At 52.0% G+C, this 26,814-nt stretch overlaps 1 protein-coding gene across 2 annotated transcripts; it reads right to left on the bottom strand.

The window, feature by feature from the left end:
* Positions 1-14,075: 14,075 nt before the first annotated feature.
* ARHGEF15 (Rho guanine nucleotide exchange factor 15) lies at positions 14,076-26,066 on the bottom strand. Of its 2 annotated transcripts, XM_012775425.3 has the most exons (16): positions 25,977-26,066; positions 23,234-23,880; positions 22,614-22,946; positions 22,324-22,378; positions 20,823-20,881; positions 20,512-20,723; positions 20,265-20,425; positions 19,952-20,104; positions 19,707-19,836; positions 17,969-18,043; positions 17,767-17,859; positions 17,529-17,689; positions 17,281-17,433; positions 17,044-17,126; positions 16,826-16,930; positions 14,076-16,086 (listed from the first exon to the last, which is right to left on the bottom strand). In XM_012775425.3, exons 2-16 carry the CDS (start codon positions 23,829-23,831, stop codon positions 15,935-15,937), a joined length of 2,523 nt encoding a protein of 840 aa, XP_012630879.2. In that variant the 5' UTR covers positions 23,832-23,880; positions 25,977-26,066; the 3' UTR covers positions 14,076-15,934. The 2 variants fall into 2 exon arrangements, with proteins under 2 accessions (XP_012630879.2, XP_012630863.2); XM_012775409.2 differs by having other exon boundaries at positions 20,512-20,881.
* Between the last annotated feature and the right edge of the window lie 748 nt (positions 26,067-26,814).

Genomic DNA, 26,814 nt, shown 5'->3' with positions numbered 1-26,814 from the left:
CCTGCACTTCCGGCTCCCCCTTGCCTTCAGCCAGGAGTGGAAGGAGCCTGAGGTCCTCACCAAATGCCCAGTCTTGAACTTTCCAGCCATCAGAATCGTGAGCCAAATAAGTCTTTTTTCTTTATACATTACTCGGCCTCAGGTATTCTGTTATAGCAACAGAAAACACACTAAGACAGTCCCCTTTTCTCTTCCTACTTCCTCTGCCCTGACCCCAACTCCAAATGCTCACGGATGAGGGGTGGAGACTAGGAACTTGTCCCCAGGAAAACATCCTCCCTTCCAAAGATGTCATCAATCTTCCTGCAACTCTCCCCAAGGCCCTCCCGCCTTCCCATCTCTACTCACTTCCAGTCACCGATTCTTTCCCTCTTATTTTTACCTTTCTTTGTCCTTTCATTTCCTCTCTGAACCAGAAGGGGGAGGACATAGGATAAGAATGGGGTCTCTGGGTGTCACACAGCCTGAGATTCTTCTAACCTCCCTTTTAAGTTATAAGAAAATAAATCTGAGTCACCTATGGAAGCCGCTCATAGTGACTTCCAGATCTCAGTTAGTGCCTGCAGTTCTCATGGGGAGAAAGCCTTTCAAATTGGGATGTGAGTTCGACTCCCCCCAGAGCTGATTTCCTTTGTGGAGACAGTGATACATGTGATTAAGAATACAGGCTTTGGCCAGGCGTGGTGGCTCACGCCTGTAGTCCTAGCACTCTGGGAGACCAAGGCAGGCAGATTGCTCAAGGTCAGGAGTTCAAAACCAGTCTGAGCAAGAGCAAGACCCCGTCTCTACTATAAATAGAAAGAAATTAATTGCCCAACTAATATATATAGAAAAAAATTAGCCAGGCGTGGTGGCACATGCCTGTAGTCCCAGCTACTTGGGAGGCTGAGGCTGCAGGATTGCTTGAGCCCAGGAGTTTGAGGTTGCTGTGAGCTAGGCTGATGCCACAGCACTCACTCTAGCCTGGACAACAAAGTGAGACTCTGTCTCAAAAAAAAAAAAAAAAAAAAAAAAGAATACAGTCTTTGGGGTCCAACAGACAAAGGTATGAATAATGGATCTTCCTCTTAATGGCCTTGTGAACCTGGGTGTCATTTAGTTTCTTTATGCCTCGATTTACTCATCTGTAACACAGGGACAATGGTATTTGCCTCATAGACTTGGTTTGAGTATTGAATGAGACAATGAACAAAAAGCACTCGCTAGGTGACAGAAAATTCCCAATAAGTGGCAATTACGTTATTAAATTATCATTCTAATTGTTTGTGCAGTCTTTTACTAGCAAACAGGGAAGGGATAATAACAGAAGATAATTCCTGGCAGGCATCCTTGACTCACAGTTGGTGGTGGCTGTGAACAATTGAACAGAACACAGAGTAGCTTAAGCAAAAGGAGGGTTAACTATGAATCCCGACGTCACATGCTGCAGCTGGACTTCAGGAATGGTTGGAAATGGGGACTCAAGCCCTGCGAGGGCTGTTCTCTGATTGTGTCCTCGGCCCCTCCCTGAATGTCTTGCTCTTTCTCTGCAGACCAGCGTCTCCTCTGCTCTGGTCCACACGGCGGGAAACACGACCCTCACAGCCCAAGCTGGGCATCTTACACCTTCAGCCACCAGAGTGGAGACCTCCCAGTTCCAGGTCCAAACATGCTCTGGCCCTGCCAGGGACAAGTGCCATCCTTAGACCACACAGCCACAGTGGGGGCACTGGGCCAGGAGGCTGGACCCTGAAGATGGGAGCAGTAGGGGGCAGTGTGGAAGAGGGCATACTAGGCCTGTTGGGAATGTCATTTATGCAGAACCAGCGATCATCAAGATTGTGTTTCCTTCTTTGAATCCATTTTAGTTTTTCTGGAGTTTCTAAGGATTTCTAATAATGACAAGCAGTTCTCACAGCAACACACAACGACATGGATGAGTCTTGGTAATATAATGCTTCCTGAAAAATATAACTCCCAGAAGACTGCACTGTACATATCTTACCATCTTAATAGAGCTCATAACCAAGCACAACTAAAGAAAGCTTTGTTTAAGCTCAAATACATTTCTGATTGCAAGGTATTTTTTTTTTTGTTGCTGTTCTGTTGCCCAGCTAGAGTGCCATGGCATCAGCCTAGCTCACAGCAACCTCAAACTCCTGGGCTCAGGGGATCCTCCTGCCTACAGGCATGCGCCACCATGCCCGGCTAATTTTTCCTATATATATATTTTTTTTAGTTGTCCAATTAATTTCTATTTTTAATAGAGACGGAGGTCTCACTCTTGCTCAGGCTGGTTTCGAACTCCTGACCTTGAGCAATCCACCCGCCTCGGCCTCCCAGAGTGCTAGGATTACCGGCGACGTGAGCCACCGCGCCCAGCCTGCATGGTATTTTTTAAAAAGGAGCCAGAGGCGAAAGAATGGTACGGGAAGTGTTACCTTGGCTCATACACGTGATTGGTAATAGTCTAGTCCCTGGGTTGGGTGATGGGTACACACATATTCATTATATTATCACCATTTACAACTAACATGGCTTTCATATAATCCTGTAAATGTATCAAATATTGTTTTTCAGAAGATAATTACAAATTGTTCAAGAAAGGAAATGTAATCTTGGTGACTACTAGCTCTGCAACAAAACATATTTATATGGTCACAAGATACAAGGTAAACACTTTTCATTGAGTTTCAACTTTTACAATCAACAGATGGACAAAGCACGGAAAACTTAATTTTAGCCCCAGAAGTAAACATAACTGGTATCAGCATTGATGTTGCCCAAGCGAAAGCCTAGAAGAGGCAAACTGGCATGTGGAAGGAGGAGAAGGGAGCAGAAGGGAAGGGTGGCAGCCCTCTACTAACGACACAGGGACACTTGCTGGCTTCCTTGCCCTTAGGTTGGGATAACCCTGGCGCGTGTGCCACAGCGGGGGCTAGCGACGTTTTTCAGTACAGGTGGGTCCAGGTTGGGCTTTGTGAGCCACTCGGTCTCCATCACGACTTTGCAACGTGGCTCTTACAGTGTGAAAGCAGCCACAGACCATAGGTAAGTGAAAAGGCGTGGCTATTCCAGTAAAACTGTTTTATGGCCCAGGACAGAGTCACCTGACCTTTCTCTGTGCTGTCACCCCAAGTTCCCAAGGGTCTGGAACTCCAGTTTCCCATGGAAGGAACTGGTTTGATGCCCTTTGTTGACTTTATTCCCTTCCCTGTCTCACTTCCTTACACTTTTACTACTGTGTCATGGGGTCACCTCCCCAGTAGCTACCTGCACTCAAATCTTTCTCTCAAGGTCTGCTTCTGGGGAAACCCAAATGAAGACAGGTGAGAGCTATTATCATCACGGTTTTTCAGAAGAGGAAACTGAGGCACAATAAGGCTAAGTCATTTGCTCAAGGTCACAGAGCCAGCATTTGAATCCAGAAAGTCTCACCCCAGAGTTCTGGATATATTCAAAGTGTCCTGGAAAATCAGCAGAGTAGGGGAGGTGGTCAGAAGAGTGGGGACACCCCCAGAAGGAAAAGAATTCTCCAGAGTAGTGGGGCGGACAGAGGGAGACATGGACCTGCTCCTTGTCAGGGAATGATGATTATGGTCATCTGGGCAGATAGGAACTTGGCAGCTTCCCAAGATAGTCCCGTGGCCCAAACATGACATGGAAGCAGCAAAGAGCCACCAGACCTAAAGGGACCCCATGGATAGAAGCAACGGGCATGTCAATACGACGTGGGAGGACAGTGGGCCAGGCCCCTGGGAGTCACTCTGACATATTGTGCTCCAGCTCTAGTCAGTGGTGGGAGGGAGCAAGCTGTATTTTGTTTTTCACTGTAACCTGGTGGAATGAAGGTTCTACCTTAAAAATTAAGTTGAATTATAAGAAATGAAAACTGTTTAGTGTCTTACACTATTCAATGTCTTGCTAAGTTTGTGGTTTGAGATGAAATCTTCTGCAAAGGATAGAAAGGTTCTATGCAGAACATGAAGGGGGATGCAGCCAGTCTCAGAAAGAAATTGGAACCACGAAGTGAACTCTCCTTCCATTGCTCCTCTATAACATCTCTGTGTCTGTTTCATTCTTCTCTGCTACTCCTAAATATTTACATTTGTTCTATTCAAAGAGCCCAGACAATGAACATTTCTTGGTTCCAGTCCCAAATTTCCAGGGAAGGACACTGATTGGCCCAGCTTAAAGAAGTTGTATATCCCACCACCAGTCAGCCATGGGCAGTGGTCACAACCATGTAGTAGAATATAGCTTCTGCGAGCCCATCCTGGGGTGGAATGCACAGTCTTCCAGGAAGAAGAGTTTGGCAGATTACCCAGCAAGTGTCCTACGGAGTGGCAGCTCTGTGCAAGGGCACCATACTGCGAGGCTGAGCTCACATGCCAGCTTCTGGATGACGGCTTCCCTAATGCCAGCCACTTAATTTACCTATCCCTACAATTGTCCCTACAATTCCCAGGCACATTCTGATCAATATTAATCTCCATGGTCATGCTCTATCAGGTACCCTGTATCATGGACTTTTGTTCCTGTATCATGGACTTTTATTTGTTTTATTTGACCTCCTCTTCTTCCTTTTGAGAGCAGCTGTACCCTTTGTGATGGACATCTGATTTTCTTCTTTTGTGTTGTTTTTTTTTTTTTTTCTTGAGACAGAGTCTCACTCTATTGCCCGGGCTAGAGTGCCATGGCATCAGCCTAGCTCACAGCAACCTCAAAGTCCTGGGCTCAAGCGATCCTTCTGCCTCAGCCTCCTGAGTGGCTGGGACTACAGGCATGCACCACCATGCCCGGCTACTTTTTTTCTATATGTTTTAGTTGTCCAATTAATTTCTTTCTATTTTTAGTAGAGACGGGGATCTCACTCTTGTTCAGGCTGGTTTTGAACTCCTGACCTTGAGCCATCCTCCCGCTTTGGCCTCCCAGAGTACTAGGATTGCACCCGGCCAACATCTGATTTTCAATTTGGCTCCTCAACCATCTGAGAAACCTATACTGTTGAGAGATTTCTCACTTCAAGACTCCTATGCGGGAGACAGCCAGTTCCAACTGCAGAAAGAGAAAAGGCCAAATGTTTATTTTCCCAACCTCCAATGCAAAGTACATGACCTAAGATTAATCAGATGCAATGTCCCTGGACTTAAACTTGGAAGCCAATGACCCCAAGCAGGGACAGTGGAGAATCTATTTTACAGTAGTGACGGCAGCAGGGCCAGGAGAGGCAGTGTCAGCAGTACAGGCAGCAGCACGGGCTGTGGGCATTCCTGGCAGTGTGAGCTGTGTTGCCATGCCGACCAGGACACCCAGTGTGGGCTGCAGCCACAGTGCATGCTCAGCACACCAGTTCTGCAGGGTGTTTTTGGTGGTAGCTTGGATTATGTTACCTCCTTCACTCCTGCCTTTTTCATAGGTTTGATCCTCCAGCTTTCCTGGAAATTCAGTGACTACCCAATTTCCTCTCCATAAATGCCATTTTCTGCATAAATCACCAAAGTTGCACTCTTTTGCTTATACCTATAATCCTGACTGATTCATCCTTCCTTTTGGGAAATGCTCTTTCCTCATTTCAATAATATGTGTTAGAAAGAGGAACTTATTCTCCATTCATATTTCCATGATAGAAGAAAATCCCTGGCCAGGCGCAGTGGCTCACTTCTGTAATCCTAGCACTCTGGGAGGCTGAGGCGGGTGGATCGCTCAAAGTTAGGAGTTCGAAACCAGCCTCAGCAAGAGCGAGACCCCATCTCTACTAAAAATAGAAAGAAATTAATTGGACAACTAGAAATATACAGAAAAAATTAGCCGGGCATGGTGGCACATGCCTGTAGTCCCCGCTACTCAGGAGGCTGAGGCAGGAGGATTGCTTGAGCCCAGGAGTTTGAGGTTGCTGTGAGCTAGGCTGACACCACGGCACTGTAGCCCAGGCAACAGAGTGAGACTCTGTCTCAAAAAAAAAAAAAAAAAGAAAAAGAAAACCCCTAACCTCACTACTTCTTACTCATTCCTCCCCCAAAGGTGGTGGAGTGGCTTATCTGATTGGCCAATGTGGCAGTCAGGATAGACTAGGTTATGCTGTGGTAACAAACAGCTTCAAAATCTGAATAGCTTAAAACAGCAAAGATTTCTCAAACTCCTGAGCTCAAGCAATCTTCCTGCCTCGGCCTCCCAGAGTGCTAGGATTATATGCTCCCGGCCCAGACACCTTTATCAGTAATAATAGTATTCCTTTTATCTCTCTGTGCTTGTCTCCTATGAATTGACCCCTGAAAACTCATCATTGTGGTTCCGGTGGGGGCTGCAAAGTGGTGAGCGCGTGACCCAATTCAAAATGGTGACCCAAGCTAGATCCCCCAGAGTTCTTTTTAACTGAAGCCAGGTGCAGAGTGGGCAGTGAAGCTATGAGGCTGAGCCGTGAGCCTATGAGGAATCCCTTTCATTCTTGGGGTCCCCACTGCTCTGACCACCGCCCCCTCCCCTATCCTGCTGATTTTCCAGGACCCTTTGAATATACCCAGAACTCTCCAGTGAGACTTTCTGAATTCAAGTGCTGGCTCTACCAACTGCTAGCTGTGTGAGCTTAAGTGAATTCCTTAGCCTCTTTGTGCCTCAGTTTCTTCTGAGAGAATGAAACCAACACACAAAATCCTGTATTTTCACTCTGGTATTCTGAATGCCCAGTCTAGTCTTAAATAAAAGGGCAAGCCATGGTCATGACCAAATTAACCAACTTTGGCAAAGTGTCATATTGTAGCACGCAAGCAGACTTTGAGGTGGACATGCCCACCTCGGATTTGCACCCTACAGTTTGGAAAGTCACTGCGTGCTCCACAGACTCTAAACAGGAAGGTACATAGGAAAGAAAGAGCTGCCAGTGAGGTTCCTGGCTTTTCTGGAATATGTGAGGAGAATACAGTTTTATTGTGGATCAGCTGAACCAGTTAGGACTCTGTGTAGCTAATAATAGAGCAGTTCAAACTGGTTAATAATAGGGGGAATTTAATGGTATATAGAACTGAAAAATCAAGAGATAAGCTTCAGATGAAACTGATCCTGGAGTTCAAGTGATGGCAACAAGGACCTGGCCTCACCTTGTCTCCCCATTGCTCTTCTGTGGTGTCAGCTCCATCATTAGGCTATACAGTGGCCTCCCCAGCAACTCCAAGCTGCCCGTTATGGAAGTGAAATGGCAGTCACTGTTCCAGACCTCACATCCTCATGCCACAATGTCCAGAGGAAGAAAGAAGGCCTCATTCAGTAGCTCCTGGATGGATCCAGGTTAACTGTTTCTGAACTCATTGGCCCAAACTGGGACACATGCCCATCTTGACCCAATCACAATGGCCAATGGTTGTCTTAAGCCAAGGAGAAGTAACTAATATACGTCCACTATCTCAGAGGACAGTGGGTAAAATCAATCTTTGAGCTAACTTTAACTTCATGCTTGAAATAAAATTTGCTATAGGAGAAAAACTGAGTTCGAGAAGAAAAACTGGCTGGGTGAGATGGCTCACACCTGTAATCCTAGCACTCTGGGAAGCTGAGGTGGGAAGATCGCTTGAGGTCAGGAGTTCGAGACCAGCCTGAGCAAGAATAAGACTGCATCTCTACTAAAAATAGAAAAAATTAGCCAGGCATAGTGGTACGTGCCTGTACTCCCAGCTACTTGGGAGGCTTAGGTAGGAGGATCTTGAGCCCAAGAGTTTGAGATTGCAGTAAGCTATGATTACACTACTGTACTCTACCCAGGGCAACAGAGCAAGACTCTGTGTCCAAAAAAAAGAAAAGAAAGAAAAACAACTTGCGTATAATTCTTTTTTATTTTGTTTTATGTTTTTAAAAGACAAGGTCTCACTCTGTCACCCAGGCTGGAATGCAGTGGTGTGATCATAGCTCACTACGGCCTCAAACTCCTGAGCTCAAGCAATCCTCCTGCCTTGGCCTCCCAAAGTGCTGGGATGACAAAAGTGTGCCACCAGATCCAGCTAATTTTAATAGAGTTGGGGTGGCTGTAGATGAGGCGATACCCCACTCACCTCCCATACCAGCCTCCCACACACATGGCCCAGTCAGGGAGGGGCTCCCAACATCAACAGATGCTTCCGGTGGACCCTGTGGATTTTGAGTACAGCAGGCTTGTTGGTTGAAACACAGCAGTGGGCACAGTGGCTCATGCCTGTAATCCCAGCACTTTGTGGAGTCCAAGGCAGGAGGGTCCCTTGAGGCCAAGAGTTCAAGACCAGCCTCGAAAACATAGCAAGACCCCCATCTCTACAAAAAATTTTAAAATTAGCCAGGCGTGGTGGCAAATGCCTGTAGTCCCAGCTACTCAGGAGGATTGCTTAAGCCCAGGGGTCTGAGGCTGCAATGAGCTATGATGATGCCACTGCACTCCAACCTGGGTGACAGAGTAAGACCTTGTCTCAAGAAAAAGAAAAAAATACAACAGCCAACAGGCTTTCAGGATGATACAGGAAATGGAAAAATTCCCACCTTTGGAGTGAGGGCAGAGCCACAAGAGGAAGCTCCTCAGTGACGTGGCTCAGTTCTCTCTGTGGTAGCATGCCACCCAACAGCCTCTCTCCCCTCGCCTGGCAACCCCAAACTCTTCACAGAGAAGTTAACTGTTCATTTCACTCAAATGTAACTAAATTGTATTCCTTATTCAGTCTTTTAATTTTCCTTTGTTTAAAGATTCACGAAGGCCGGGCGTGGTGGCTCACGCCTGTAATCCTAGCACTCTGGGAGGCCAAGGCAGGTGGATTGCTCAAGGTCAGGAGTTCGAAACCAGCCTGAGCAAGAGCGAGACCCCATCTCTACTATAAATAGAAAGAAATTAAGTGGCCAACTAATATATATAGAAAAAAATTAGCCGGGCATGGTGGCGCATGCCTGTATTTCCAGCTACTCGGAAGGCTGAGGCAGCAGGATTGCTTGAGCCCAGGAGTTTGAGGTTGCTGTGAGCTAGGCTGACATCACGGTACTCACTCTAACCTGGGCAACAAAGTGAGACTCTGTCTCAAAAAAAATTAAAAAAATTAAAAAAAGCAAAATCATTTCTCATTTAAAAAATAAAAAAAGAGGTAAAGTTGAAAGAAATAAAAAAATTCTTTAAATAAAAAAAAGATTCATGAGTAATTTGTTGACCAAAAACATTGAAGTTTTATGTTGCACCAATACCTAATATTTTCTGAACACTCCTTATAGACCAGACACTGTTCTAAGTACCTCACACCTATTGTTAGGCCATTGAGCCCTCTAAATAATCCCAACAGGCAGGTATAACTATTATCATGATCCTCACTGTATGGATGAGGGAGCTGGGGCACTGAGAGGTTAAGTGACTTACCCAAGAAACCACACAGCTGATGAGCTGAAGAGTTGATACTGGAATATAGGCCGGCTAGCTCCCGAGCCCACGCGCATCAATCCTTACCTGACTATTCTATGGCATTTTATGGGTCTTATTCCAGTCTCTCCTAAGTTCTCCTATTTGCCATTCCTTTGTCTCTACTTCCAGGGTTCCCAGAGCAAAACCGCCCATCATCCCTCGGTGGGTTTAGTACCCATTAAACCACCCTGAATGTCCCTGTATTCCCAACTTAAGTACATAGTAATTTATTAGATGGATATGGGGAGTTGGCTCACAGAATCATGGGGCCAGTTTAGAGGGTTGGCAGGACCAAGGGAGTTTGGGGGCAGTCAGGCAAGAAGCTGGCAGAAATCATAGCAACAGACTACTAGCCCAAAGAGTTCCATCACACAGTGACACAGCCACTGTGATAAATAACTCTGAACACCTCCCCCTTCCTTGTGCTAACCACCAAGGTCCAGAGTTCCAGGAGAGAACATCTAATTATAATATTATTTAATTTCATTATATAATTTAATTATTCTACACAAAGGCAGCCTGCCTGCATCCTTCAGTTCACTGCCCAAGCCACAGAAGAGCCCTGAGCCCAGGCCCAGAGACCTCAGGAACACTTTCTTTTGGGGGAAGGAACTGTTTTATTTCTGAAATTTCTTTCTATTCATATTTGGGGTGAGAAGAAACAAGCTAGACTGAGGAAAAGAGGCGAGAACCAAGAGGAGTGCCAACAGGAGTGGATAAAATGTCAATTAAATCTAGCAAACATTTGCTGCAGCTCTGCTAAGTGCTCAGATCAAAAGGAGGATAGAAAAAGGGGGATAGTGAGAGAAGGCAAAATATGGAGGAGGGAGGGCTGGCCCAGTTTAGATTCTAGCCTGGAGAGGCAAAGAGGCCTTGGATTTGGGAATAGGAACAGAGACTGGTACTCCGTGAAGCTAATAAAGCTTAAGTTTAAGGTCCTAACTTTCACTGGCCCCTTCCAGACCCCCTTGCAGAGCCCTAAGATGCGTTCCTATAAGCATATGTTTCTGTAAAATTTGCAAAAGTCTTAACCAAAATTGGTTATTCTTTCCACTCAACTTCAGCTCTTCCCCGCCATGTCCTGTAGCATTGAAGTAGACTTAGACACTTTGGGGATCCAACCAAAGGAAGCTGAGTGGAGGAAACATTCAGTCTGCATTTAGTGAATATAGTAGGCAGACTTCTAAGCTGGCCCCCAGGTGACTCCCCTCACCTGACATTCACACACTCTTGTAACCTCCCTGCCTTTTGAATTGGCAGTGTTTAGTAATTTGGTTCTGATGAATGGCTAAAGTGGTGGTATGCCACTTCCCTGGATTAGCTTAGTGAGGAACTAAATGCAGCTAACAACTGCTAAATGAGTGTGGAAGCAGATCCTTTCCCTGTTGAGCCTTCAGATGAGACTGCAGACCCTATGCCAACACCTTGATTGTGTCCTCATGAGAGACCAGGGAGCAGCAGACCCAGCTAAGCTACACCTGGCTTCCTGGCCCCCAGAAACTATAAGATAATGGGTGTAAAATGTGTGTTGTTTTAAGCTGCTGAATGTTAGAGTGATTCATTACATGATAATAACTAATGCAATTTGATACAATAATTTTCAGTCACTTCTGTATGTAATTACTGCTAACTGTCTTAGTGTGAGAACAGCTTCTAGGAATATACTCCTACAATCTACTCTGGTGATCACTCAGTCTGATCACCCAATATTGTAAAACAAAGATACAAGACAAAAGGTGGTATCATAATATGAACAAATCCTACAATGTCCAGCACTGCCGTATATTGGTAGTGGAGAAGAAACAAAATCGAGATAACCAGAGCCAGAAGCTAGTCTGTGGAAAATTCTTTCAATCACTGGATGTGAAAAATTAAAAGCTTGAGGCTTTAATTTGTACCAATACTGACATTGATACACCTATGTGTATCAATGCACTATACATTTTTTTTATGGTAATCATATAAGTTAGAATTTATCAAGATTCCTGTGTTCACAGGGTACAAATCTGTAGTGGGACTACAAATGACAAGTATGTCTATGTGGAAGTTTTATGAATCCCCATATATAGGGTAGCCTTTGGGTATATCTGGTCAAAGTCTGGCAGTTCCAAAGAAGTGGACACACAATTGCCTATAATAAAGCAAATCAGCCTGAAAAAAGAAATATTTCAGTGACAAAACTCTCATATTTATTAATGAGTCTGGAAACCGAGAGCCAGCGCCTCCACTTGTTAAGGATTGTTCCCCGGGGCGGGCCACCCCCCTGGGAGGCGAGCGCTGGGAACCAGGAGGCAGAGCCCTGGCAGAAGACCCGGGGGGCGGGGCCAAGTCCAGGGGGCGGGGCCAGAGCCGGAGCCCTGGCCACGCCCAGGAGGGTGAAGGGCGCCCGGGTTGAGTCAGGGGGAACCTCAGGGAATTCTGGCCTTTCGCTCCAGTCGGTCGGGGCCGAGGCGCTCTAGAGCTGCGGGAGGGTGGAGGGACGGTACTCTGGGGAGGGCGCGCTGGGGAGCAAGGTCGGGGCCGGCGGTGGAGCAGTCGGCGGGGCGGTACTCCTGCCCGAACCCGCAGCTACCTCTGGAGCTGAAGGGGAAGACGAGCCCTGCGAGGAAAGATGGAGAAAAGAGAGAGCCAGCCAGGCTGAAGGGCTCAGGAAGCGGGCTGGAGGGGTCCTTGGGGGTAGCAGAAGGGGAGAGAGCTAGCGGGCAGGCTGCGAGGGGTGGGGTGCGGCGGTAGGCTCCTCTCACCCACTTGTTGCTTGTGGTCGTGAGTGCAAACCCCTCCCCCAGCTCACTGGCATAGTGGCCACGAAGAGGTTGACCCAGAGCCCACGGAAAGGCGTGCACAGAGAGGTCAGAGCCCTGTCCTATCTGCCTTGTCTCATCACCAGCTTCCCGGAGGGCTGTGGGTGCGGAGAGCACATACTGACTCAAAGACAGGCTCCCAACAGGGGCCCAGCTCCCCACCCTGTCCCCTCAGGCACCTCCCTCAGGGCTGGGGCACACCTGTGCCTTTCCTGAGCCTGTGGAAATGTTCATTTCCTCCACCTCCCCAGCATGATGGACTGAAGGAATGGGGTAGTGGCAGCTCCAGAACTCTCCAAGTGAGTCAGTGAACCTCTCGACACCACCACCCACCACCCACGCCACCGTGCCTGGAACGTGGGACAGGGCACCACTGAGAGACTTCTCCCAAGCACCCTTCTACCACACCTGTGAGGAAGTTTCAGGAGGCCACCCAGAGGGGCAGGAAGAACAGAAGTGGGAGGGATGATGGGCACCCCAAGGAGCGAGGCAGATGCCTGGGGAGGCGGGGTGTGGAAAAAGGACGGAGAGAATTCAGAATTCAGAGCCAGGCTACCTACTGCCACCTGTCCCGCCTGCACCCCCATGCCTCCCCATCCATCTCTGTCTTCCTTACCGCATCCCCATTCCCGTCTCCCATCAGCTTTCCTCCTGGCTGTGGTCCTCATCCCCCGACACCAGCCCCTTTCCCATATAGCTGTGCTCCGTGCCCTTTGGCCCCTTGGACAGACCTGCAGAATGCAGACCCCTCCAAGACTGCACATACACACTCAGGTCACCCCAGAGTGAAAAGGTGGCTCTAAGATAACAAAAACCAACCTCAGCACTTTAGGAAACATGGAAGTCCCCTTCCTTCCTGTCTTCTCAGTCTCTTGGAACACACATGGTTGTATTTTATGTGCCTTTATGTCTCCAAAATAACTCTTATCTGGTCTGCATCTCCCCATGATCCCACTATTAGAATGTCTTTTCTTTTCTTTCTTTCTTTTTTTTTTTGTGAGACAGAGTCTTGCTTTGTTGCCCAGGCTAGAGTGAGTGCCGTGGCATCAGCCTAGCTCACAGCAACCTCAAACTCCTAGGCTCAAGCAATCCTGCTGCCTCAGCCTCCCGAGTAGCTGGGACTACAGGCATGCACCACCACGCCCAGCTAATTTTTTATATATATATTAGTTGGCCAATTAATTTCTTTCTATTTATAGTAGAGATGGGTTCTCGCTCTTGCTCAGGCTGGTTTCGAACTCCTGACCTTGAGCAATCCACCCGCCTTGGCCTCCCAGAGTGCTAGGATTACAGGTGTGAGCCACCGCGCCCGGCCTAGAAAGTCTTAATTGAAGCATGGGGGTTTCCTTAGTGGCAAGACTGTGGTAGGGGGTGTGGAGCTGGGAGGAAAAGGATTGGGGCACATGCGCAGCTCTGTGTCTGCCCCTGGATGTCTGTCTGTTTCTCTTTGAGTAGCTCAGTGTGTCTCCGTCTTATGCCAAATGCTCCATCCCAACTACCACTACCTTCTTTCCTGGACTATAATCCCCTGCTCTCTCCCCAGATCTTCCCAAGGCTAATTCCTTCTTGTCCTCTGGGTCTCAGCACAAATGTCATCTCTTCCAGGGTCTTCCTTAAAGCCACACCCCACATATACATACACATACACAGCATTCTGTGTGACAGCCCTTGCTGTATTTTCTTCATGGTACTTACTGTTATCTGATTTTATCTTATTATTAGTTTGTTAACTTGATAATTGCACCCCCCCCAAACCCATAGAATGTAGGCACCCTGAGGGCAAGGCCCTTGTCTTTTTCATCTCTGTGTCCCTAGATCCTAGAACAGTGCCTGGCACATAGAAGGCACTCAATAAATCCATGTAGAATTGAATTGAATTAAACACAGAGATGCTTAGCTAGTCAGTGAAGAGCCTTTATTGCTGACCGACTGCCCTTTTGTCTTTCTTGCTGCCTCTTCACCCCCTGCCAGAGCCTCAGACAGGCCTGCCCTGTCCTGTCTTCCCCAGCCTGCAGCAGCCCCCAACCACAGCAGCTGCAGACTCGCCACCACCACCGTCACGCTACCTTAGCTCTCTCGGGAGCTATGAGCGGGCCGACACACTCAGGCCTTGAATCTGGCCTCCAAGCCCCAGTCTGCAGCAAAACTGACCCCTGCTCTTGACCCCTTTCCAACCAGCCCCACCGTCTTACAAAGCCACGCTTGGAGATCAGTGTTCCTGTGAGCACTCGCTGCCCCGAAGAGTCTCGGTACAACTCCTCCACCATTTATCCAGGGTTTCCCACATGTCAGCCACTGTGCTAGGCGAGTTTCCAAAGTCACGGTCATGCCAGATGCCAGCGCCCTTCTCCGTCTGAGTCTCCCAGAGTCCCTGCACCTCCTGTGGTTGACATGGCGGCTTCTGTCCTGGGCAAGTCACCGTGCCTGAGCTGAAGGGAAGGTGTGATGGCCTAGCCCAGGAAGTTTTGTGCCAGGCCTGGGCCCCCTTGCCAGCTACTGTCAGCTCTGCTGTCTCCATCCCTCACCTCCTTCTGGCATCATGCAGGGGCGGTTTCTCACAGGAGGCAGGTGCTCTGGATGGAGCTGGGCAGCCACACTCGCTCTCTGTCCTTTCCCCACTGTTCGGCTCAGTGTTTCTGTTAAAGGATCTGGACAAAGGCCAGAAAGCCCAGGGGCCTCACTGGCTGGCCTGTGATCCACAGCTCCCATTTCTTCAACCTGGGAGCCAGGCGACTCTGAAGCCCGAGTGAGGCTGGCTGAGTATAGTTCAGGTTGAGAGATCTGCAGGCAGTGATCACGAGGCCCGTGTCTGGGGCAAGAAGAAAGAACTGCAGACTCCAGGGGGCCTCAGGCCCCAGCTGCTGGCCATGTTCAGTTTCTCAGGCTCCTCTGCCAGGCATCAGAGCGTGGTGGCACCATAACATCACCCTCTAACTGCCACAGAGAGCTGGCCTCCAAGAGACCCAGGGCCCAGAGCTCTCAGCCCCAGCCCTGGCCTCCGATTGCCAAGCCATACCCAGCACACTCTTCTGGAGAATATAATAGGGCAGATAGGGGGAGGGGAGAGAAATGGCGCACTGAGCAATCTGCAGGGGGAGGGCAACCACCACACACACCGCGTTCATCAGACTTGCTCCCCTGATACGCACACACACATACCACATGTGCACATGCACACACACACATGTTCTCTGAGACACAGTCTGGATTCTTCTAGAAGAGAGGAACTGGCTTGAGAGGGCACAGGAGGCACCCCAGGAGTGGACTCTAATACTTCCCAGACTCAAAGGCAGGGATGTCGTTGCTGTGGAATCAAGCAGGGTGACTACTGGTCTCCTGAGCCCAGATCACCATCTTTGGCTGGAAGGGTCTCTGCTCATCCCTGTTGGCTATTTTATCCTGGGACTTTATCTTCACGGAGGCCCTTTTTGAACCGCCGTGACCTGGATTCATCTTCCTTAGCTGACTGTAGCAGGGGTACTCGTTAGCCATTGGCTCAACCAGTTCAGCACTCCCTGGCTGCTCTGCCCGAGCCTCTGTCTCCACTGGCAACGCATTCAAGCCATCCTTTCTTATCCTTGTGGGCTCAGACGGCCTATTTTTCATTGGCTGCCCGTCCTGAAGCTCAGTCCCTATTGGTTGCCACTAGAGGTAGTGTTTCCACAGACAGTGAATCCAATGGCGGCGTGGGCGGGCGTTGTCCTCTCTGGGCCACGCTGCTAGGTGTCTCCTAGATGTGCCCTCTCCCCAGTCTGCATTAGGGTGGGGGGGTACTGGGGGTGCCCAAAGAGGGCCCAGCAGCTTGGAGAAGTCTCTGGTGCTGGCGAAGGTGCTTCCTCCTTTCGTGTTCCCCTGTGACTTCACACACCAACTGGGCAGGAAAGGCCCCGGGAAGCCCCTTCAGCCAACCTGGGGAAAGACAGTCAGGAGCCCAAGTGGGTGGGGGCAGGGAGCAGGTGAGGAGGGAAAGGGGGTCTCAGGCCTTGGGGGTCATGGTGGGTGTAGCAATTAGTGGGGAAGCCTGGAGCATCAGAGGTGGGGTGACAGTAGCATCAGAGCGAGTCTGGGTCACTCCTCTGTCAAGCCCTGCCATGGCTGTTCATCTCAGAGTGAGAGGCCAAGTCCTTACAGGGACCTGCCTGGACCTGCATGATCTGGTCCCTGTTACCCCTGTGACCTCATTTGTTTCTCCCCTTTTCTTGCTCCCTCTAGCCACACTGGCCTTCTTATAGTTCTTCCCTCATACGTGGGACCTTAGGGCCTTTGCACTGCCTGTCACCTCCAACGGGGACACTCTTCCCCCAGACACCATGTGCCTAAATTCCTCACCTCCATCAAGTTCACATGTTGCCTTCTCAATGAGGTCCACCTCAGTGTCCCTTTTTAAAATTGTAACCCTATCCAACCCTGGACTCCTGTCCTCCTCTACCCTGCTCCACTTTGGTTTTTTCCATTGCACTCATCACCTTCCCACATACTTTATAATTTCCCTGTTTACTTTGTTCAGTCTTTATTGTCCGCCTCCTCCACTAGAATACGTCTCCAGTAGAGCAGGAAGCTCTGTGTGTTTGGTTCACAGAACAGTGAGTGGCACTTCCTAGATGCTTAATAAATATTTATTAAATGAATAAATGAAAGGCTTTCTCACCTTCGGGGCTCTTGTGCAGGTGCTTGGGGGCAGCCCTGGACTCCAGACTCCGTCCTTCAGTCTTGGAAGGTGCAGACAGCTCTGAACACAGTTCCTGGGAGCAGTCTGGTTGGGGGTGAGTGACATTATGGTGGGATCAAGACTCTTTTTAGCTTCTCCCCCATACTCCCCTTAAGACTCATTTTTTTCCTTCCCTCTTCCCCTCTAGGGGAACTCACCACAGTCTTCGTAGATGGTGTCCGGGGCACAGGGAAGAGGGCCTGGGGTCGGGAAGGCTCCCAGCCAGCGCTGCATGTCTGATCTGGGGGGCAGGGAGGAAGGGGTCAGAGTTGGGCCAGGAGATCCTCCTGGGGGCGGAGCTGGGCCCACAGAGGAGAAAGACTGAAGAAGGAGGTGGTGGTCTGAGAGGTCAGGTGAGGGCCCCAAGGGTGTTTTCCGAAGGAGCCACAACTCACAGGGATGAAGCTTGAAGTAGGCGGTGGGTGGGGCGGCCCTGGTGGTTGCTGAGAAGGGAGAGGCGGAAGGTCGGGGGTCCAGATGGGTCTGGAACCTGCTGGGCCTGGACTAGGGATCGATGAGCATAGTCCAGAACCTGTAGCCGCTGCCCACTGCCCAGGGAAGAGGACGTTCAGAGGAAGAGCAAGGGGCCATCTGGATGCCCCACCTCCACCCCAGCCTGGACCTCAACTTCCCTGGGACTCACCTCTTGGGCTGAGTGATGAGCAGCAGGTCACTAAAGAGCAGGAGGCAGAGGGGGGTGAAGCGGGGGCGAGAGGTGAAGAGCACACCCCCCTTCCGGCATCCTAACTCAGTCAGCTCCCCCTGCAACTCCAGGCGCCGTGACCAGGAGACCAGGGGCAGGGCCTGCAAGGAGGCAGAGGAGGTTGCAGCTCCGCAGCACGTGGGGAAGCGCAAGATGGAGAGTCTGGGCAGGGACCCACCTTGACTTTGTGGAAGCGAAGCCTTTGGGTGAGCCGGATCAGCTCTTCAGTCTGCTTCATGCGCCCCACCTCCGCGCTGCAGCGCTCGATGATCTGGGCAGGGGGAGCTGAGTCACCCACCCCGTGTGGCCAGCCCCCACGCCCTTCCCTCTCTCCCTACCACCCTGTCACCTCTCCCAGCTTCAGCTTCCTTCCTGCCCACCTTGCTGACAGCACCCAGGGCCTTCTGGGCATTCTCCTGGCGGGTGGACCCCTCCTCTGTCTGTTGCAGGATATTCTGGGGACAAGGAGGAAGGGTGACTGGGCCCCCTGCTCTGCAGCCCTGGGATTCAGAGGGGCCACAGCTCAGAGGTCCCTGCCTGCCTTGGTGAAATGCTTAGTTTGGGGCTCACAGGGCTGAGGGACCAGCTTTGACAAGGCCGAGTGACCTCACCACTTGCCGTCTGCATAACCCTGAACACATCATGTTACCTCTCTGAGCCTCAGTTTCCCCATCTGTAAAATGGGGGCCTTACCCACCTAGCATATCAATAGCATTGTTGTGAGGATTCAAGGAGGTAACATATGTGAAGTGCTTAGCGTAGTCCTTGGCACATAGTAACTGCTGAAAAGAGGGTTGCTATTATTTTAATAATTATTAACCACAACCGTTAGTGCAAACAACAAAGCAGAGTAGTTCAGGGGGCCTGGATTACAACTGTGTCTCCATACATTATTTCTGTTTAACCTGGGCAAGTCGTTTAATCTGTGCCTCAGTTTCCTCATCTGTAAAGTAGGGTAAATAATAGCTCCTGCCCACACACAGTTGTCAGTAAGGTCACGCTGATAGCTGCTAGCACTTGGAACCGTGCCTAGAACAGCACATCGATAGCTGTTGAGCTACTGTGATTAGTATCATTATTATCATTGTATTATCTACACTAGGCTGAGTAAGACACAGAGAAGCTGATAATCTAGTTGGGGACTCTTCACATAAAGAGCCCCATAGTGGGTGACCTGGTTAGGGAGGGGTCTCTATTTTGCAATAACAGAGTGTTTTCCAACTTTTTTTTTCCAGTATCACCACACTAAGGAGGATTTTTTGACCAATTTTCGCTAACCATCTCCTGCTCCCACCATGAAATTTTAATTCTATAGATATACTGTGAATCTGTTTTTGTTTTTTTGTTTGTTTGTTTGAGACAAGGTCACCCTGGCCCTCTCTGTCACCCTGGCCAGAGTGCACAGTGGCACTGTCATAGCTCACAGCAACCTCAAACTCCTGGGCTCAAGTGATCCTCCTGCCTCAGGCTCTTGAGAAGCTGGGACTACAGACACAGGCCACCATGCCCGGCTAATTTTTCTATTTTTTGTAGAGACAGGGTCTCACTCTTGCTCAGGCTGGTTTCGAACTCCTGAGCTCAAGCAATCCTCTCGCCTTGGCCTCCCAGAGTGCTAGGATTACAGGTGGTGGCTCACGCCTGTAATCCTAGCACTCTAGGAGGCCAAGGTGAGAAGATCGCTCCAAGAACCAATTTTTTTCACCTCCAAGAACCAATTTTTGCCCCCAGGGAGGTGATATCACCTGCATTGAGATTGCCTGCAGGTAGAGCAATACAACGGGAGGACAGCTCAAAGACCACTCACCACGATGCCCCTGAGACCCAGAGAGAGGAAGGGACTTGCCCTATGTCACCCAGCTAGTTAGTGGCAGAGCTAAGTCTAGAACTCATGGTTTCAGCCAGAGACACTTTCCTGCACCTGTTCCGCCTCCTGAGCATTTGAGCAGCTCCAGGGCGGGCTTGGTGGTTCCTGGACTCAGAGACGCAGATTGGGAGTCGTGATGTGAGGAATTTCTGTGTTAACGGTGGAGCAGGAAATGGTGATGGCTGGACAAGAGGCCCGGGGGAAGGTCTCCAGTGGCCTTGGTGGGGCAGAGAGGGCCCCAAGCCAGGACGTACCTGCAGCAGCATGCGGAGCCGAGTGATGCGCTGGAAGGGCAGAAGCAGGAAGGACGGCAGTGGGAGCCGCTCACACTTAGGGAGGCTCTGCAGCCGCCGCAGCTCCGCGGAGAAGCGCACGTTGGTGTCCCTGCAGAAGCAGGCCCTGGGGTTAGGGGCTGCCCGGAGGCTCAGATGCCCCAGCCTGCTGTGGGCTCCAGCCCTCCCTTCACCCCACCTTCCTCCCTCGCCTCTGGGACACTCACATAAGACGGCTGTAAGTCTCTTCCTGGTACTGCTGGTTCCGCACATAATCCACATACACCGAGAAAGGACCCACGGCGTGGACATGCACCACGTCACACAGGTCGCTGATATGGGGAGAAGAACGCACACGGGACAGTAACGCTCCCAGAAACCTGAAGGAGTAGGGAAGCAAGCACTGGAGGGGGGCAGAGAGCCAGGTTTCCCAGGTTCATGAGCAAAGAGCTGGGAACTAACTGGGCCCACTCTGGGGCCCGGAGAAAGGTAAGGGGGTGCTCAGCAGCCCAGGGCCTGGGACGATGGGACCCCACTGACCGCTCGCTGACTTCCTGGACTCGCTGCACATTGGAGAAGAGCGTGTGGTGATCGCGGGGGGTGAGCGTGTCCCGCAGTGCCTGGCTCAGCACGAAGGTGTCAGTCAGCAGCCGCAGGGAGCGCAGGTAAGAGGCCTCAGACGTCACCACCTCGAACAGGCTCTGGGGAGACAGCAGGGCGGTAGTGGAAAGCCGGCCCAGTGCCAGCCTAGGACCCTGGTCACCCCCCGCCCTCGTGCCCGGCCTACCTCCTGCATGCGCCTCTCCTGGGGGCTGAGGGTGTCCAGGAGGCCGCTGGCTTGCACAGCAGGAAGCTCCTGCCACAGGGTGTTGCGAGGTCCAGGGGGCCGTGCAAAGGTGGGAGCTTCTCCAGCACTTGCCGGAGAGGGACCCCCATCCTCACCAACCCCCCACAGCTCCTCTGACAGCACGGCCGCTCGGTAGGTCTGGTACAGAGGTTCTAGAGGGCACACATAGCACTCAGGGAAGTCCAGCGTCCACAACCCTTCCCCACTGCTCGGTGGTCTCAGCAGGGGCCCCCAGGTCCAGAGGCTCTCACCATCCTGCAAGGGCAGCTCCCAATTCTGCTCCTTCAGCCCCTCCAGCCTGTCCTCATCCCTGTGGAGAGAGCGAGGGATGGGAGTCCCCAGGGCCACCGCTGTTGCACACCCCAGGGCTGATTCACCGGGGACCACAAGGGATATCAGCACGCAGGTTATGCAGGGACCCTGACAGCTCCCCAGTCAAAGCCCGGTTGTTTTATGTGCCTGTTGGAGAGAAGGCCCTGAACTAAGCGGGACACATCTATTCCTGCTATCTCACCTACTGTGTCCCAGAGACCTCCAAGTCTCTATCTCAGCCCTCTCTTGTAGCAACCATTGTCTGCAAAATGCCCTATTCGAGCCTCAGTGAGGCTCAACGTGATCAAATGCAAACTCCTACACCGGCGCACCACCACCTGCAGCTCTGTCTCCCCTCTTCTGGGCACAGCACCAACGCACAGCCATTCACTCAAGCTAAAAACATATGGGCGAACGTTTGTTGAATAAGTGAACGGACGCAGATTACCTCCGATCATGGTGGTGAATCTAAGATGATTAAGGCCAGATAACACAGAAGAGATGGCCGTGATTGCTAAATGGATTTTGGGGCAGAAATTGCAACAGAGGCTCAAGGTGAGGGAAGGGAAGGAAATGGAGCACTCGCTATGGGCCCAGCTCTTTACCAGCAGCAGACCCCATTGACGCCGTGAGCAGTCGCTATGCTTACCCCCATTTCATAGATGAGGACACTGACAACCAGAAAGGTTAAGGATTGGGGCCGGGCGCGGTGGCTCACGCCTGTAATCCTAGCTCTCTGGGAGGCGGAGGCGGGCGGATTGCTCCAGGTCAGGAGTTCAAAACCAGCCTGAGCAAGAGCGAGACCCCGTCTCTACTATAAATAGAAATAAATTAATTGACCAACTGATATATATAGAAAAAATTAGCCGGGCATGGTGGCGCATGGGTGTAGTCCCAGCTACTCAGGAGGCTGAGGCAGCAGGATTGCTTGAACCCAGGAGTTTGAGGTTGCTGTGAGCTAGGCTGACGCCACGGCACTCACTCTAGCCTGGACAACAAAGTGAGACTCTGTCTCAAAAAAAAAAAAAAAGACCCCATCTCTACTAAAAATAAAAAGAAATGAGCTGGCCAACTAAAAATATATAGAAAAAATTAGCTGGGCACAGTGGTGCATGCCTGTAGTCCCAGCTACTCGGGAGGCTGAGGCAGGAGAATTGCTTGAGCCCAGGGGTTTGAGGTTGCTGTGAGCTAGGCTGATGCCACAGCACTCTAGCCTGGGCAAAAACAAACAAACCAAAAAAAAGGATTTGTGTGAGGTCACGTAAGTAATAAGGGACAGAGCTGGGATTAGAAATCAGGGCTGCTTGTTTCTAGAGCGCCGGCCCTTCTTCCCTGTGCCTTCATGGAGGTGGGATTTAGCCCGACCTAAAGGTTAGTCTGCCCTCAGGTAGGAGCATGGCGGGGAGAGAAGGGGGGACTAAGCCTGGGGGCGTTTGGTACCTTCCCTCCGGGGTTGCTGGAGGAGCATTCTGAGGAGCTTCATCAGGACTGTCGCCTGGAGAGAGAAGACAGAGTGAAGAGAACAACCCCCGGCACCCCCAGCCCGCGACTGCTGACTCCAGCCCCAGCAGAGACTGTCACTATGAGAACTACAGTTCCTCTCTGCCCAGAGCAGCAGCTGGTAGAGGAACAAAAAGCCCAGGGCCTCTCGGGGTTGCAGTCCATTGGGTTTCAGACCGCCCCTACCCTGTCCCTTCATAGCCCAGAGGTCCACTCCCCAGGCCCTGCACCTGTTTGGATTCCGTCTTCAGAAAGCAGATCCAGATCTAACTGTGGAGGGTCCCCAGAAATGGTAGCATCCTGCCTGACCCGAGTTGGTTTGGGGGGCTTGAGGGGTGGCAGGAGTTTGTGCTCGGCAGTGGAGCGGTAGGACGTGAGGACGACGGAGGGGTGACGGATGCTTGGAGGGTTGGGGCGGGAGCGGGAGGTCCGCAGGGGTGAGGCCCGGCAGGGGACCCTGGGGCCCTCCTCCTTGCCCCCGACAGGTACCCATCGGAGCTCCAGGCCAGGCCGGGCTGCGTGGCAGACACAGGGGCAGCAGGGAGGGCAGGCCAGAGCTGCATCTGTGGGAGACAGGTGTCCTAAGAAGAAAGCCTTTGGGGCCCAGCCCCACTCCACCCAGGCGCCTCCAATGCTTAACCTGCCCAGCAACCTGAACGTGGAGGTCCAGCCCCAGGCATCTATAGATCTCCTCCACCCTGACTCTCTTCAAACCCCAGAAATACAGAAACCAGATTTTCCAAACACGAAATCCATTTTTGAAAAGCTAGCCCCTACAAGTGTTGAAAATGTGTTGAAAATGAAGAAGATGGGATGGATTGAGGCCACCCCAGTCCCACCACACACTTACCGGGAGCACCGTTCTCCTGGGACCCACTCCCGGTGAGGGGAGCCTCTCTCTCCCCGTTCACATCTGCTCCCCCTTGGGGACCTGGTTCCAGGGTGTCTGCAGCCTGGGCCCTGCCTTCAGCCCCCCATTCAAACCTGCCAGCCAGTCTCCGCACAGTGCCAGGGGCCGAGGCAGAGCCATCCTGCACCAGGCCCCCGGCTGTGGGGAGCAGGGGTAGAGATGTGCAGGGTGACCCAGAGGGCTTGGGTGGGGGCACTGGAGACCGGGGAGCAGGCTCTGGGGAGACAGAGCGCTGGGACACTGGACTGGGGGTGCTGGAAGCTGAGTCTGGAAAAGTCTGGGAGTCAAGGCTGCCTCTAGACGAGGGGGGCAGAAGCGCAGGGGGCTTGAGGGGTGCAGCTGGGGGCTCCCAGAAGATAGGGGTGCACATCGGGGTTGGCACATCATTGGCAGTTCGGGGAAGTTCTTGTGGAGAGGAGCCGTTGTGGGGAGGCCCCGGGGACTGGGCAGCCCGGGGTCGAGAAGGGGGGCGGGGGCGGATGATCCGAGGGGGCTTCTGGGTAGGGGGTGTTGCTGCAGGAAGGGACTGGGCTGACATCCTCCTCTGAGCTCTTCAAAGGAGTGGGGTGCTCTGCTGGAGTCATCCCCTGGGGAGAAGGGAGGGAGAGAGACCCTTAGTGCCTCCTGGGTGGGTAGACTGAGGCCATCTGAAGCCATGATTTTGGAGTCAGGAGGGAAGGCTGGCACACCTCTCTCTTTGCTTCTCATTCCCACCGTCTTCTCTCTTCTCCACCTCTCACCCTCCTTATCATTTCATTTTCTGAGGCCCCTGGACCTGCTGCTGCCAGAGTCAGGCCCGAGCAGACAGTGAGGCTGGGGGCAGGAGGTCGGTGGCTAGCTGGAGACCCAGGTTGGGGGCGGGAATACCGGAGAATCAGTACAATCAGTGAGGCGAATTCTGCTGTCAGTGTCTGCCCGATGAGCTGCGTGTCCGTGGTGTGTGTCGTGGAAGTTTGTGTGTGATTCGAGCATGCAGTGGAGCGCGCAGTGCGTGGTGTGCAGCCCACTAATGAGTATGCGGTGTGAATGTTACAGGTGGGGGTGCTGGCGGGTATGTGCGACCTGCGTGCCGCGCTATCTGGGCACAGTGTGCGCGTGTGTGCGCCGGGCCTGGGCTCTGAGGGATGCATCACTGTTTCCCTGCTCCAGCCAGCCCTCCGCCCCCCACTTCCCAGTTCCTCCCTCCGGACTCTCCCTTTCCGGATTATTTTTAGTCTCCTTTTCCTGCCATCAAGATTCCTGGAGCCTCTGACCACCAGAGACGAGAAGGCTCCTGCACAGTCTTTCCTGCCCCTCATCCTCTTATCCCTACCCACCCCTGGGGCTGGTCACAGAGCGCTTCCCAGGTGGAGGCCAGGGTCCTGCCAGGAGGCCTGGGCGGTGGCCAGGAGAGCAGACTGAAGAATAGGACCAATAGGGCCAGGACCCTGGGGCCTGGCTTCTCCTCCCCACTCAGGGAAGGAGGCCACAATCCTTAGAAGGCTTCAGGGTCAGGGCTGGGAAACAAGGAGCCCCCAAATTCCCTCCAGAAGTCAGAGGATGGCTGGGCCCGGTGGCTCACGCCTGTAATCCTAGCACTCTGGGAGGCCGAGGCAGGAGGATCACTTGAGGTCAGGAATTCGAGACCAGCCTGAGCAAGAGCAAGACCCCCCCATCTCTACAAAAAATAGAAAAATTAGCCGGGCATGTTGGCACATGCCTGTGGTCCAAGCTACTCCAGAGGCTGAGGCAGGAGAATTGCCTGAGCCAGGACTATGAGGTTGCTGTGAGCTAGGCTGATGCCACGGTACTCTAGCCCAGGTGATGGAGTGAGACTCCATCTCAGATAAAAAAAAAAAAAAGTCAGAGGAAGAGTCAGACCCCTCCAGACCTCATATTGGGTTCTTGAGAAATGATGTAGGGTGGGGGCTGGGGGCTGTAGACTGTGAGTCTCACAGCTCGATGGTCTCTGCATTCAGGCAGGAAGCTACTTAGCGAGGTGACCCACACGGTGGCCTCAACCCCTGGCCACCTTCCCCCCAGCCGCTGCCCCCCTCAGGGATTCTGCCCTCTCAGTACCTGCATTTACTTCCTTCCCTACCCCCACTGAGGGACCCAGGTACTCGAGCCCCAAGCACTCACCCTTGAGTCCCCTCCACTCTCAGTCACCTCCCAGGGCTGAGTGAGTAGGGGCAGGAAACAGGAATTGGATCCTCCTCCCAACCGGACACCTCCCCCCCCAAACCACACCACACTCCACATGCGCACACGGGGGGCCCTGGAAGATGTGAGGGACCCGGTGTGCAGGGTCTGGGAGGTCAGTGGCATCAGGGGAACAGCTGAAACTCAGGCATGGGAGCGGCTGTTCTGTATGGGCAGGTTCCACCGGCATTCCTGTGTGGACAGGGGCTCACCGGGGCTGGGGGTGGACGGGGCGGGGTGAGGACTGAGGACTGACGGGGTGGCCACGTGGCCGGCCGCACAGCATGGGCATCTGGATGCCTCATTCTCAGCTAAGGGGTGGTGTGTGTCCCCCCACAGCGTATCCAGCCATCTCTCCTGCGACTTGCACAAACCTGTCTCTTCAGCTTCCAATCTGTCCCCCTGGGTGTGAGCCAACCTACTATTTCACACCCAGGGACGCCCCCCAACCCCGGGCTTCCTCCCCCCCCCCCAGCCCTGTAATATCTCCCCATGAATTTACCTTTATCTCTTTGGAAGCAGTTTCTATTTTCAGCCTGCCCTGACTGCCCCTTGGAGCAAGAAGTGCTGGGCCGAGTGTCTGTTCCTGTGGTTCTGGGCCGGGAACTGAGGGCCGAGATTGAGATCTCTGCGGAGGAAGCCAGTTCCTCAGCCCCACCCGGCCATTGTGTGGGGTGTGTGTGTGTGTTAGGGGAGGAAGAGTGGGCGAGGGCTCTGGCAGGAGGTAGGGGTGGGGGAGGGGGAGAGGAGGAGGGGTCGGGAGGGAGATCGGGATCTGTCTCCCCCGAGTATATAGCATTTGTGGAACTCTTGCTGCTCACCCACCATTCTCAGTCCCTGTCTCTGTCCCACTGGGAAGCTTTCACGTTGATTGGCTGGAAGTCAGTACCCTGTGGATGGTTGGGCAGGGGCATGGGGGTCCTTTTCACCCCAATTTGCTCTGTGATTGAGGAGCAGAGTTCCAGAGGGCTGTGGGTGCGTCCAAAACAACTGAGGAGGTGGAATGAGCCACACCCCAGCCTGGGAAGTGGGGTAGTGGGAGGAAGATCCAAAGGCCAGCTATGAACTCTGGGGCCTTTGCCCACACCCAGGTGCCTGCCTTTGTTGGACCTATACACCCCCAAATGAGCCACTGGAAAGAAAATCCAGAAAGTGGGCAAAACATATGTTTTAACCTCTGTTTTCTCAAAGTCCTCCTGCCTCAGGGCTCCACACTGGGAGGCCCTCGGCCTGGAAATCTCCTTCCCCAGGGATGGTCCCCTCAACGCCTGCAAGTCAAAGGACTCACTTCTCAATGGGACCTGCCTGTTACTCTTTAACATCGCACCATATTCCTCGCA

Source organism: Microcebus murinus, chromosome 18, assembly GCF_040939455.1.
Source record: "Microcebus murinus isolate Inina chromosome 18, M.murinus_Inina_mat1.0, whole genome shotgun sequence".
Lineage (NCBI taxonomy): Eukaryota > Metazoa > Chordata > Mammalia > Primates > Cheirogaleidae > Microcebus > Microcebus murinus.
The sequence above is the reverse complement of the archived record's forward strand: the minus strand, read 5'-3'. Positions and strand labels throughout refer to the sequence as shown.